Source organism: Maniola hyperantus, chromosome 15 (genome assembly GCF_902806685.2).
Source record: "Maniola hyperantus chromosome 15, iAphHyp1.2, whole genome shotgun sequence".
NCBI lineage: Eukaryota > Metazoa > Arthropoda > Insecta > Lepidoptera > Nymphalidae > Maniola > Maniola hyperantus.
This window is the reverse complement of record NC_048550.1, coordinates 11,262,026-11,277,121: the sequence shown is the minus strand read 5'-3', so window position 1 is coordinate 11,277,121 and position 15,096 is coordinate 11,262,026. Positions and strand designations below refer to the sequence as shown.

Here is a 15,096-nt window from a genome sequence, read left to right as displayed (position 1 = left end):
AAGTAGCCTATGCTTATCTCTAGAATGCACGCTTTATCGGTACCAAAGTTCGTCAAAATTGGTTAGGCTGATAGGTCATGAATAGGTAACAAACAGGCAGACAGACACGCTTTGGCATTTTTAATGGATGATGACCGCGACTTCATCAGCGTGGCTACAGGTTTTTTTTTTTTTAAATTCATATATAAGCTAGCCCTTGACTGCAATCTCACCTGGTGGTAAGCGATGATGCAGTCTAAGATGGTAGCGGGCTAACCTGGAAGGGGTATGACAGTTTTTATTAAACCCATGCCCCTTTGGTTTCTACACGGCATCGTACCGGAACGCTAAATCGCTTGGCGGCACGGCTTTGCCAGTAGAGTGGTAACTAGCCACGGCCGAAGCCTCCCACCAGACCAGACCAGAAATTTAAAATCTTCTTCTTAAAATCCCGCGGAAACTTTTTAATTTTCCGGGATAAAAAATAGCCTATGTCCGTCTTCGGAATGCCGTCTCAGTACCAAAATTCATCAAAATCGGTTAAACGATTATAATAATTTTGTTAAGTATGATAGGCAGACAGAAAGGCAGACAGAAAGACAGACACACTTTCGCATTTTTAATATTAATATGGAAGTATGGATTACTATATTTGGTTTTCCTTATCATTTAGACAATGACTAGCAATTTTTAAACTTTTTAGGTCAAACTCTGGCAGTCTAGTATCAAAAATGTTTTCTGTATAGATATTTATCTTATCTTTAGGTCTTTATGAGGGAGGCGTTGGTTATAAAACGTTCTAAGAATCAAAAGTAGGTATCTTATCAAATTAACTAACTCTAATCTAGCCACGATATCACTGTTATATTTTTGTTACAGTCCTATCTGTTCTTTAAAAAACAATCGTGAGTGGTAGGTACCTACAAGTGATGTAACGAATGTCATATTTTAGACAAACCAACAAACTACAAAACAAACACACTTTCGCATTTATAATATGGGTAGTGCGATGATGATAGAATGGGTCATCATCATCATGATCCCATCTACCCATCACCGGCTCACTACAGAGCACGGGTCTCCTCTCAGAGTGAGAAGGATTTTGGCCATACCACGCTGGTCATGTGCGGATTGGTAGACTTCACACACCTTTGAGAACATTATGCAGAACTCTCAGGCATGCAGGTTTCCTCACGATGTTTTCCTTCACCGTTAAAGCAAGTGATATTTAATCAATTAAAACGCACATAACTCCGAAAAATTAGAGGTGCGTGCCCGGGATCAAACCCTCGACCTCCTATTAGAAGGCGGACGTCCTAACCACTAGGCTATCACAGCTTTACATAGATAGAATGGGTAGGTAGTGACTATAATATTATGGCCGCGACTGCGTCCGCATGGATTTATAGATTTTTAAGAATCCCTTTGATTTTTCGAGATAAAAATGTCTGTCACCACGATGCAAGCTAAGATTTCTGTACCAAGTGGTAGATAATGAAAATCTACAAAAAACCTAAATCCACGCGGACAAAGTCCCGAGAAAAAACTAGCTTAATATCTACCCACTGGCACATGAGTAGATATCTAAAGTGCCATAGTTATATAGGTAAAGCAGATGCTGCGAGATTTTGTTTGTGAATTAGCTCCAGAATCGAAAATAGTACACGACTTTTAGCGATGATTTATGGATGGGAATAACATCCTCTGAAATCATTTCAAAACCACATAAAACTAAGTGGCATAATGTAGTATAGATTTTGTACTATACCTAAGTACATAAAGATACAGGCGAGTGTTTTACATATAGTAGTCGGTGCTTAATATTTTATTAGTTTTGTATTGTAAATAGGCCAATTACAATGGGTTGATCTCTAAATACCTACTTACATGATCCCTAATCATCTATAGAAATTGAAGCTAAAAATATATTTAGAGCGGTTTCTTTATTAATAAGTTGATGGTTTATTTGAACTATTTATCTTAGCTAGCTTTTTAGATTATCTAGCGATTCTATGTATTTATTTCAGTGATTGTTTGAAAATAATAGTTGTTGTTCTGAACACTTACGTCGGGCCAAAAATCGTGTTGTACAACCAAAGTCGCATCTTCAAATTCAATATCATCCTCAATTTGAAGACCGTAACACACTAAACTGCACCCTAAACTCAAAATTAACACAAAAACACGGATATGATGCACACACATTTTACACACACATTGTCTTGCATTGTTCACAACATTTTGAAGTAATTTTCACAACTGATAATTGTTATATCATCGATATCAGTAATATTGTGATTCGAAATAGTTATCTAATGAATCACAATTATCATAATAGCTTTCCCTAATAATAAACCATTTACTTTAAAAAAAATTGAGAAAGGAAACAATTCACGCGTTGATTGAATGTGGAAATGCGTCGGCTACGAAAAACGATATGGTTTTCGCGATTTTCATTTAAAACTAGATAAAGAAGCCACCACATCTATTCAACCATTCGCACAATCTTTTACGGTCAAAACAATGATAATCCATACTTCCATATCCATACTAATATTATAAATGCGAAAGAGTGTCTGTTTGTCTGTCTACCAGTTACCTTTTCATGGTCTGTTCTATCGGCTTTACCGATTTTGATGAATTTTGGTACATAGAAAGCTTGCATCCGGACGGACTTTTTATCCCGGAAAATTAAAGAGTTCCCGCAGGATTTTTAAGAAACCTATATCCACACGGATGAAGTCGCGGGCATCATCAAGTACCCTTTAGGTTTCTAGACAGACAACGAAGTGATCCTATAAGGGTCCCTTTTAACCCTTTCCATTCACAGGTAAGGCACAAAAAATTCCGTCTTTGCCAAAGCACTCTTCAAAATTATCCGTGGGCTCTTATACTATAGAGACGATGGACTTTCAGGTAAAGACAAGATACAGACTAAAGATATGATAGGAATTAGATAAGTAAAGATAAGTATGGATTTTTATATCGTTATGCGCATGCACATTGTTTATTCAAAAACATTACGTATTATTTTTCAATTAAATTGCCTCCGATACAAAGATAAGCTTTTTAGGGTTCCGTATCCGAAGGGTGCTAACGGGATCTAAGCCTCCGCTGTCCATCCGTCCATTCGTTTGTCTGTATCTTGCGAATCGTAATAGATAGAGAGTTGAAATTTTGAAAGAATGTGTATCTATTTCTATTGTGGCCTAAGAGCCAGCGCGTGCCAGACCTTCCTTATTTTATAAAAGCTGAAAGTTTCTCTGCGTATTGTCCCCAACACTAGTAGGAACGTTTGTTTGGATGTTTGCAGGTGTATCCTCCTGTTACCTCTAACTTGCGTTTTAAGAAATTTGAATATCACTCGCTTTAACGGTGAAGGAATAATTACATGCCTGAGAGTTCTCAAAGGTGCATGAAGTCTGCCATTCCACACTTGGCCAGCGTGGTGGACTATGGCCAAACTCTTCTCGTACTGAGAGGAGACCCGTGCTCTGTAGTGAGCCGACTATAGCCATCATGATGAGAATGATGGAAAAGAAATATACTCACCGAAATATTTATTAGCTTTGCGCTGGAACCGGTTCTATATTGAACCGTGGATTGCAAGATATCTTCCATCATATATTTGGATGAGCCTGGCTTGTTCTGTAGGTTACTTATTCTACTCGGCTTATTGCTTCCAGGATAGAGGGTCAATACGTCATCCCCAGTCAGAACCGTTCTCAGTTTCTCCGTCGTAGTTCTCCCGATGTATTCCCGGATCAACGTGCTGACCCCGGTAAAGGAGTTTTCCGATTTGGCGTTCCCAGGACATATTAACATCACGACACACCATAGAGCTGAGTTCCATTGTGTTATGTCCATCATGCAACACTACGAACAGTTTGTTTCACAGTCACATTTTTGCTAGTGCCACTGGATTCAATTGTCATTTTTTAGGAATCCTCAAGTTTGATCACATTCACACTGAATAAAAGATTTGTTACCTACCTATACAGGATGTTACCTGAACGCTAGCAAAAACTAAGACAGGTACTACAGATGAATACTGATATGACAACACCAAAACAACGTTAAAAAAATCTAAAAAGAATCCTACATTTTGTAAAAGTTCACGATATGCATCTGACTGACGCTAGAGCCTAGAGGTCAACAAACGTTGCGTACGCGGGGCATTGACCCGAGTTTTGCACGCTATACATTTCGGGGTTGAAAATACTAAATCACTAAAACTACAAAATGAGGCAAATGGTTTATTGGATTCTTTAGGTAGTATAACAATAACGGTAAGTTTTGCTAGCGTTCTGGTTACACCCTGTATACTGAGTGAGCCATGAGAGCCATGAGTGATAGAGCCATGATAGCCTAGTGGTTAAGACCTAAACCTCCTATTCGAGACGTCGTCGGGGTTCGATCCCGGGTACGCATGACACATCTTTTATTTTTCGGAGTTATGTGCGTTTTTAAGCAATTAAATAAGAAAAACATCGTGAGGAAACCTGCATGCTTGAGAGTTCTCAATAATGTTCTCAAATGTGTAAAGTCTGCCAATACGTGCCAGCGTGGCAGACTATGGCCTACACTCTTCTCAATCTGAGATCCGTGTAGTGATGGGTTGTGAAGGGTTGATCATAATAACAAAGCCTTTTAAGGCAAAAATAATTTTGATGAAGCAGCAATACTGCACAAATATCAAAAAATGATACCCAAGTAATACGAGTAATTCGATATGGTTTCTTAGATCCATGGGTTTGTCCATGGGTCTTTCAAAATGATTATATTTACAAAGGGAATGGTGCCGGAATATTGACTACGGAAGTTTGTCTACTGTCTGTCAATCTATCAAGTAGAATGTCAAGACATTCTATTTACACGTAATGGAGAACCGAGTTAATTAGTGTAATGAATTTGGTATTATTAAGTTCTCGTTTGAGAATCAGATTATTGAGTTTTTTACGACACTATTCCTACTACGTATAACGTACCTACCTACTTAATATCATAAACGTGAAAGTGACTTTGTACGTTGGTTTGTCCTTCAATCATGCCTGAACGGGACAACGGATTGACGTGTTTTTTGTACTAAATAGATAAAGACTTAGAGAGTGGCATGTGGTACTTTTTATGCCAGAAAATCACGGGATTTTTTGGAAACCTACCTGTACCACCCTATCACCAAAAAAAATGCCACCAAACGATTAGGGTTATATTTTTAATAATGAAGCTGCCAATCCAGCTTCCAAGTTTAGATGGCATCATACTGTTATACTTTATTAAACTTGTCAAGCGACAAAATAAAATTGACTTGAACATCTGATTGCCACGATCCCTTACAAACAACGTTTACAATTTAATTTATAACAGGACATCAAATAGCTAGGTATCTTGCTTCGGCACGAATGAACTTATAATAAATTGATATTAATCTGTTAATGACATTCCCTACCTGCGGAATAATGTGACTTTTGATCGTACGACTTGTAGACTGTTTGAGTTTTGTGGTCTCCCGTCTAGGATCTCTACCTACATGAGAATCAAATCCTGAGTTTATCTCACTTTTGATCTCACTTTAGTAAGCAAGTAGGCAGTATTTATAAGCGATGATAGCTTAGTGGTTAGACTTCGGCTTTCTATTAAGAGGGTCGGCACGCAAAATGAGTAAAATGTACAGGAAATAACCGATTTTTGTCAAATTAACATGATAATAATATCATGAAAATTGCAGAATATAAATAACTAGCTTATGCTCGCGACTTCATTGGCGTGGACTACACAAATTTCAAACCCCTATTTCATCCCCTTAGGGCTTGAATTTTCAAAAACTATGCCTACGTCATAATAACTATCTGCATGCCAAATTTCAGCCCGATCCATCCAGTAGTTTGACCTGTGCGTTGAAAGATCAGTCAGTCAGTCAGTCACCTTTTCCTTATATGTATTTAGACTAGGACCACATGAGTAGATATGTGCTAGAACTCCCATATTTATATTTTACGTAAGCCCACACTTACCTAGTTCACTAACAAATCAAGAACTAATAATTATTATCATAATATTGAATCAAAAATCAATTTCAACGTACAAATAAGAAATAGGTACATAATATAGAGTTAAATATTGAACATCAGCAAAAAAAGAGGAAAAAACTGTTACACCACTAGAAATGATTTATTTATTAGTGGAAATAATAACACGTGTATAGACGCGGCTCATTCTTCCGCGATCGAACGCGCGCCCTACGAAGGCGCCGAGGGCGCGGCGTGTTGGGCGGGCGGCTACGCGGGCACTGAAGTCTGGGCGGCCGCTTGTTGCTAAACAATCCTGGGGAATTACTATTTGCTCTATTGAATATACGTAGGTACATTATTAGCCGTAATAGCCCAGCTAAGACGTCTGCCTGCTATTCAGGAGGTCGGAGTTACGTGCGTTTTAAGCAATTAAATATCACTTGCTTTAATGGTAAAGGAAAATATCGTGAGGCAACCTGCAATCTGCATGCTTGAGAGGTCTCCACAACTACTTTTTTCCCGGAAAATCAAAGATTTCCTTCAGGTTTAAAAAAAACCTAAATCTATGCGAACGAAATCGTGGGCAAAAGGCATCATCTATAGTTCCCTGTATTATTACTTACCTTTTCTAATTATTTATGGGTAGATATCTCTTTGACTTTTGTTAACAATCGAGTTTAGCTCTTTATATTATTAGAGATATTTATTTATTTATTTATTTTTATTATTCATGTACCAAAAATTGTAGTTACAAAGTAATAATAAATTAAGTTACATCGGAAATGCTTATCTCTAAACAGAGATTTCTTTCAGGAAATCAGCAGGTCACTGTAATTTAATTTAGTCCCTTTTGACGGGTTCTTTTTTGAGTAAGCCTTGCGGGCGTTTTCAATAGCTTGTTAATATTTATTTATCTCCTAAAGAAACTTAGTTATCTTTTACAGCGATATACATATATAGGTATATTTTCTAGATGCAGCGTTACATAGTAAATGTTCCAACCAACATCGCAGTCCGAATTCCCGTCAATCGTAATTCGTTTCTATGAACACCGAAGTTGGAACAGAGTAGGTATAGGTTTTAACAACTTTTAAACCTGCATGCCTGAGAGTTCTCCATAATGTTCTCAAAGGTGTGTGAAGTTGCCAATCCGCACTTGGTTAGCGTGGTAGGCTATGGCCAAAACCTTCTCACTCTGATAAAGAGAGCCGCCGATAGATTAATCATGATGAGGCTGATGATAGGTTTTAAAGCTACCTACATCATACTCAAATACGATAAAAAATATAGTTTTCGCGCAAGTTTAATTTTTAAAAAAGGGCTGCGTGTAAAGCGGATAACAACTGACAGGAATTTGGATCTTGAACTGACGCGAACTTGGATCTTCGTTGCAACATGTTACTACGAAGCGTCGCATCTAGTGGAACATTTATATCCCTGTCAATCATTGTGGTGTGAAGGAGTAACAAACAGTAAAAAACGAACTACACTTATTTTACCGACTTAGGGGTTGAATTTTCAAAAATCCTTTCTTAACGGATGCCGACGTCATTATAGTTATCTGCAAGCCAAATTTCAGCCCGATCCGTCCAGTAGTTTGAGCTGTGCGTTGATATATCAGTCAGTCACCTTTTCCTTTTATATATTTAGATTAGGATTTATTAAAATAAAACTAAAAGGTTATGTTAAAATTTTATTTCGTCACAGAAAAATATGCACAGCACTGTATAGATATCACTAGGTAGAAAATTCAACACTTCACTTTTAGGATTCACGCCAAAAAATTCATATTTATTTGATATGAATGAAGTCTAAGGGCTAAAGCACACACAATACTTTTAGCGTCCATAACAATATCACTCTCATATTGTTACTCAAGAGCGGAGTCTTCTGACACAGGAGTACTCACAAAAGAAGGCTCCAATCTCTTTGCGTTACTGTTAGCCTAAGTTATTTGAAATAAACTAGTGTTGTATTTAAAAAAAAATATCTAGATAATTCCTTGAAGTGTAGGTAAAAACACGATCAATACAATGCCAGATACAGCGATATTTAGAGCTCCGGGTATACCATGCTTAAGCCGTGTATTCATTACGGGACAAATCGTTCATTACGGGACAAATCGTTCATAACGTGTCAGATATCCCGACTTCGCAAATGTCTGGCGACTGCATATTTGTGAAAAAGGCCATGAAACAAGAAGTGAAGACAACGAGTGTCGCGAAATTGACCCCTAACGTACCTATACATGGCTTTACAAGCAACGAGTCACCAAAACGCGATGCAGTCGCACAATCGCTGATCGCCGATGCTAAAACCATCGTGTGTGCGTTGGCCTTAAGTCACAACCAGTCATTAAGCAGATTCAACTTACCATACTCTCTCTCATAGTTAAAGTTTGCGCACTCGATAAAAAATAAAATATGTTTTTTTGGCGTAAATATCATAAACGATTACTACAAAACAAACATTCCAAAACATCAAAACGCTTACGTACTACGTCAGTCAATCGCATGTATTAATTAATTATATTATTATTATGAGGCATTTACAACAAGCGTTCAAGACGCGCGGCTAGAACGCTGCGTTTTAGACATTATTTACGAGTGAAAATGGGCTGGTACGAATTAGCGTTATGAGCTTTCAAAGTAGAACCAATTTTTTTATTGCAAGATAGGCTTGTGTTTGACCAGAATCATGTTTATTACAAATCAATAAGAGATCTGTCGGAAAATACTTGCTAAGAAGATGCCATATTTACTCACAAGAGTACGTACAAAACAATTTGAAGGCATTTAGGTTATACGTTGCAGCCTGCAGGAGACACGGAGACCGGAAGGGCATTCCACACCTAAGCCGTTCATATCAGAAACGTTTCGTACATGTAGATTGTATGTCGACCACATAAAGATGCCAAGTATGCTAAAACAGTGTAATTTTGAATGTTTTCAGCAGAGCTGCGGTTTGTATTAAAAGCAAACGCACTAATTAAGTATATATTTATTATATCTCACCCCACGAAAACTTAATAAGCGCATACTTTTTCCTATGATAATTATGTACCTAATGATAGAGAATGATTTCATAAAACTAAATTTGCTGTAGGTATTTAAATTAAAATAAAAAAAGGTACTAAAATCTGTTATTTTCTAGTTTTTCTTGTTCGCTTTATTTGTCTTACCAATTTAAGTAAAAGTTTTGCGTAAGACAAAATACCATTTCCGTGCGGCCGTCTTTTTCTGCGTGCAAAGCGCAGCGTTTTTAACGCGCGTCTTGTAAGCTTGTTGCATTAGGTGCCTTATTAAGTGAAACTGTATTATAGGTATAGCGTATAACTGAGTAGGCGGTAGCGGAGCGGTGCGGGAGGGTGGCAGTTGTCACAAGTTGACCAATCACAGAATTCTCGCGTCACGTCATCACACCTCGCCCGCACCCCTACACTACCGCAGGAATCTAATCAGTTATGCGTCATGCCTGTAGTCAGGCCCGTTTTTGTAAACAAAATAAATTATTCATAGAATAGCAAAAAACGGATTGAATTATTATAAGGGCCTGTTTCACAGTCGCCGGATAAACCTAATTATCTAATGGATAAAGACATTTTGATAGATTCCCAATACAAAAACTGCCATAACGTTAAATTTATTTGTGAATGATAAAGTTCATCTGGAGATTGTGAAACAGGCTCTTAAGTCTGTGAAATTAACGATACACACGTATAAAATAATAATACTCTTGGCAAGAATTAATGAATGTTTCGCAACAAATTGGGTATGAATTACAAAGATTATTATTTTATACCTATGACATATTAGTACTGGCAAGAGAAATAGGCTGTTATAATTACTATGAATGAATGATTTTTATAAGATTTTTTTAATGAATTCACAACTTAAAAATATTTCTTGATTTAGTTTCAATATGAGTGAGTTTTCGTTTGAAAAATTAATTAAATAATAATAAATTAAATCCAAAATTCACGATTACATAATACTTTACGGCCAATTTTCGAAATTACAATAAAAACTAGTTATGACTGAATGACATCCATTGCAACTTATTAATTAATTTATTATTTAAATTAATAATTTCTAATGTTTGAAATTACACAACTCACTTCCTAACACTTTTACACAACATACATTTATTATTACAAAAATATTATTTAACTTGCACACTATTAATAAAGCGATTTTATAAGAATACAAAAAATAATGTAAATGTAGAGAATAAATTAATAACAAAAATATACATTGAAATAATTTAACTGAGATAATTTGTATTCTTGAAAATATAATATTGAAAATACTCTTAACTACAGATTTTATCAGGTCATAGAAAGAAACAATTACCTGTAATTTTATAAATAAGTAGGTATAATATATAATAGTAATAATTAGGGTGTTTTTATAAATTACAAAACTGCTATTACTATTGACAATATTTTGTTCATAAAACATTTGGATTTACAAATAAAAATATTCCGATTATCGGTAATAAATCATTCTAATGCACTTTTTATAATAAATTAACTTTACTAGAGACTTAACAATATTTAAAAAGGTTCAGTTGCATGACAAGCAGTTAATGTTACGTTAGTGTTAAACTTCGACCGTCAAATAAAACCAAAATGGGTTGCACAAATCAGTATTCATAGTTTCATAGGTGTTTGTTCCCTTTGAAACAAAACACCTATGATCGTATAAATACTGATTTGGAAGTTAACAAACTCTTACTTGTGCATTTTGTTTTTACTGACGTTCAAAGGTTAACGGTAACCGTTTCGTAACTTTAACCACCCGTCATGAAACTTGACCAAAGATTAGTAAAAAAATCTGTATAATATGCAACGTTATGTGCGACCGAGTATTTAATAACTATTGTTAGTAAAAGTTTAATGTATGAAATATAGTAAAAAAATATGAAACTATTATGTTTTATGGCAGAAAGACACCCTACCCCATTTCACGTAAGGCGTTTTAGGTCAAGTACTAACAAAATATGACCAGAAACACACTATCACCACACGAAAACACACACATTTTGTGTTGGTGGTTTATCTGATACTACTTGATAGGATTTTTCAATTTGACTGGGTGTTGCAAGTGTGTTCGTTGAATTATGGAGAATATAATACACATAAAGTTAAAATGCATATAGTATTAGAAAATTGCGGAACCTAACATTATTAATACGGGCCTAATTGCAAAACCACGATATGTCTAAATTCAACTACTTAATATCTATAATACTAATTATATTACACTTTAAGTAGGATTTATTATGATACAGGGTGGGTAATAAAAATAAAAATTATTCCACCACTAAGCAGTGTTAAAATTTACAAAAATAAGAATTTTTAAATATTAAAAAAGTGTTTGGATAGTGATCCAGAATTTTCCAAACAAAAATTCAGTATGGCAGTTGACAACCATTACATTTCTTAGGGTTCCGTACCTCGAAAGGAAAAACGAAACCCTTATAGGATCACTTTGTTGTCTGTCTGTCGGTCTGTCAAGAAATCTACAGGGTACTTCCCGTTGACCTAGAATCATGAAATTTGGCAGGTAGTTAGGTCTTATAGCTGACATTACGGGAAAAATCTGAAAACCGTGAATTTGTGATTTCATCACACAAAAAAATTTAAATTGTGGTCATAAACTAATAATTAGGTAAGATAACTATATCAAGTGGGGTATCATATGAAAGGGCTTTACCTGTGCATTCTAAAACAGATTTTTATTTATTTTTATGCATCAGTTTTTGAATTATCGTGCAAAATGTCGAAAAAATACGACTGTAGTACGAAACCCTCGTTGCGCGAGGCAGACTAGCACTTGGCCGGTTTCTTTATATTTCTGAAGTTATTACATCTAAATCAAACCAAAATGATTTATTATGGATGGATGAATTTTCATAGTGGCAGGGATATGTGCTAACTATACACAGGCTGAGATCTATAGAGCGCACTTTGACTTTGCTCAGACTTAAGATTGAGTTAAAACGAGACAGATTTATGTAAGAGATCTAACTCTGTCTTGTTTTAACTCTGTCTTAAGTCTAAGCTAAGTCAGAGTGCGCTCTATAGATCTCACCCACAGTATGTCTGTATGTTTATGTAATTGTATATTCAAGTACAGCGTAGTCTAAAAATATACGTACGCACTGCAACGTGCGTACACTCGATTGGTGAATAACTACGTGTCATAGACTAGTTTTTATTAATCAGTCTACATTTTTTACCATAAAGGTTCAAACGCACTTACGTTAGATATAATTACTTTGTAATAAATTATTATCTTTGCTTATGTTGCTCTGCGCGACGTGGCAGCGCCTTGTTCCATACAAACTCATATCAGTACCTAGTTGGTTTGCTGGTTTATTGGTTTGTCCTCCAATCACGTCACAACGGTGTAACGAGTTGACGTAATTTTTTGTATGGGTATAGATAAAGACCTGGAGAGTGACATAGGCTACTTTTTATCCCGGAAAATCAAAGAGTTCCCACGGGACTTTCAAAACCCATAATTCTACGCGGACATCAGCTAGTAAACTATAATTGCCGCGCCGCGTCGCTCAAGTGCCTTTATAATCCATATAAACTATATTTAATGTGCCGCATCGCAACGTAAGTGCATTAGGACCTTACGATTTCACTATCCGCGTTGATAAAATGTTGAAGATACGATTATTATATTATGTCTCAGTCGAATCAAAGTTTCTTGTTGTAATCTTACGTATATATTGTAAACATTTGTAATTATCTAGATTTGTGTTGTTGAAAAATTTGGGATATTCTAGCCCAGTCACTTTATGTTGATAGTATAAACCCTACTAAGTTATTATCTTCGGTTAAGATGAAGCTACCTATAATAAAACTTGTCTCATATGGGGTCCCGATAACATTGGAAGAACACGTGTGTGTATAACTCGGGCCTATTGGCTATTGGTCTCTTTATTAAGAAACGAACCAAAAATGGCGACGTTAATCATTCCCTCTCTCTTACACACTATAACATTCTGTGTATATGTGTGAGACGGAACGATTAGTGCCAGTTCGTTTCGATTCGTTTCTTTATTGGTATTTACAGTGGCCGGCAAGAAATATTGTACATCGACCTTTAGAATAGATACGAGTGTTAGCGTTTTGCCCATATACTAGTTTAATGTCAATAATAGGCACTTAATAATTTAGACGCTCTTAAGTACTTACAGCCGCACTCAGGGTCGCTAATCGTTACTTATGTTAGCTTATTGAAGTTAGTTTAATGAATTGGACAATATTTGACTCATCCGATGTCACGCGATCTGTGGCGGGGAGCCATCTTGAATCGATTTGTATAAATACCAGTGTTTGAAGATTTTTAAGCCAGTCTCGTTCCGACTCGAGACTCAACGACTATTAAATACTTTTGTGTTTAGGTCGAAATTTTGATTAAATGGTTACAATAGCAATTGTGCCATAATCAAGTTAATATTGCAGTTAGGTTATTATAAAGATTAAATCTCTCAATAAGCCTCTACGCGTTGCGATCTATATCCACGTGCAAGCTTTATATGAGGGAACATTTTAATAACTTATAAAATTAGTTAAATTTAACCTGCTTTTCTGACTTATGCTTAAACTTAAGATTGAGTTAAAACGTATAACTTATAAAATTAGTTAAATTTAACCTGCTTTTCTGACTTATGCTTAAACTTAAGATTGAGTTAAAACGTTTTAACTAAACTTAAGTAACGACTAAGCGACTCTGAGTGCGGCAGTAAGAGAAGGTATTTGGCCCTTCAATATTCACTGTCTTACCACAAAAAATTTAAACAAACCATAAACGCATGTTTACAGTGCGACAAGGCTATCTTGGCGCGTGGCGAAAATCGGAACTAACGTTACTGTCAAGTGTCCCCATTGTTCTTGTTTGAATATTCCTAAGCCTTTGTTCTCCAACAGCGCCCCCCTGTCAATGTCATTCAAGTGCCAAGAGAGCCTTGTCGCACTGCAATCAGTATTACAATCTCAATAGTTGTAATTGCTGAATTTGTGCGCTTCTTGTTGCAAGAATGCATTGTGGCCAATAGTAAGCGAGCGTCAACCAATCAGGTGATTGCGATCGTGACATTGTAGCTGTCATTCTACCGCAATCGTGCTGAGCTATTTATGAACTGAGATTTTCCAAGCAAAAATGTTAATACGTCAATTTAGTCACCGGTTATACTTTATTATTTTTTGTGGTAAAACCGTCAAATTTTGATGTACGAAATTTTTTGATCACGAACTTGTCAGTTTAATATAACTAGAATTATTTTTTTAATCTTACAAATAAGTTTTAAGAATAATTTTACCTATCAAAAAGTTATGTCGAAAAAATGAAATATACGAGTACCTACTATTCAAAATGTATTAAAATAAAATGGCACACCTAAATAAAATAGAATTTACATACAGAGAAGAAATAATTAGAAGATAAATTCGTTGCGAAGAATTATTAGCGCTCATGTGCATAGTAGGGTTAGTATGTGATCTCGCAAACAATGATAAAATTCGAGCGTCGAAAGTCGAAACACTTTGACGTCAAAGTAAAATGAACCTTATAACCAAGAAAAAGATATTGTTTTAAAACGAAATTTCGTCTAACCATCCACACGAATTAGCCAGCTTCACGCAATTTCTGCCACTTCAGGCAGTGGGCAGGCCACGTCTGCCGCAGAACCGATGGCCGATGGGGCAGACGTGTTCTGGAGTGGAGATCGCGTATCAGCAAGCGCAGTGTGGGACGACCTCCAACCCGCTGGACTGACGACCTTAAGAAGATAGCGGGAAGTGGGTGGATGAGGAAGGCGGAGGATCGTGTGTGGATGTCCAGCAGTGGACGCAAACAGGCTGATTGATTTTTTTTTTTTTTTTTTTTTTTTTTTTTTTTTATTTGACTAACCAACAACATTTACACATACACAAGTATTTACATACAAAAGGATTTATAACTAAAGGACACATAGCATAAACGTTAACAACTGGCTAGTACATAAGATTTAGGTACAATGATGTTATGACTTTAAAAGGCAGTAAAGTAAAGCAAAATGTAATAAGGAATTAGCACGTTAAATCGGT

The 15,096-nt window shown here is 36.0% G+C and overlaps 1 protein-coding gene and 1 long non-coding RNA gene across 2 annotated transcripts in view; both read right to left on the bottom strand.

Moving 5' to 3' along the window:
- Positions 1-3,926, bottom strand: part of LOC117989056 (uncharacterized) — a 102,023-nt gene extending 98,097 nt beyond the window's left edge. Inside the window, exon 1 of the mRNA XM_069503610.1 lies at positions 3,532-3,926. Coding sequence (XP_069359711.1) covers positions 3,532-3,849 — 318 coding nt within the window. The 5' untranslated portion in view covers positions 3,850-3,926. The remainder of the gene's footprint in view (positions 1-3,531) is intronic.
- Positions 3,927-7,670: 3,744 nt separating this feature from the next.
- Positions 7,671-14,872, bottom strand: LOC138403372 (uncharacterized). Its single transcript, XR_011237636.1, has 2 exons — positions 13,665-14,872; positions 7,671-13,591 (listed from the first exon to the last, which is right to left on the bottom strand). It is a non-coding gene; the product is annotated as an uncharacterized lncRNA (long non-coding RNA).
- Positions 14,873-15,096: the final 224 nt, after the last annotated feature.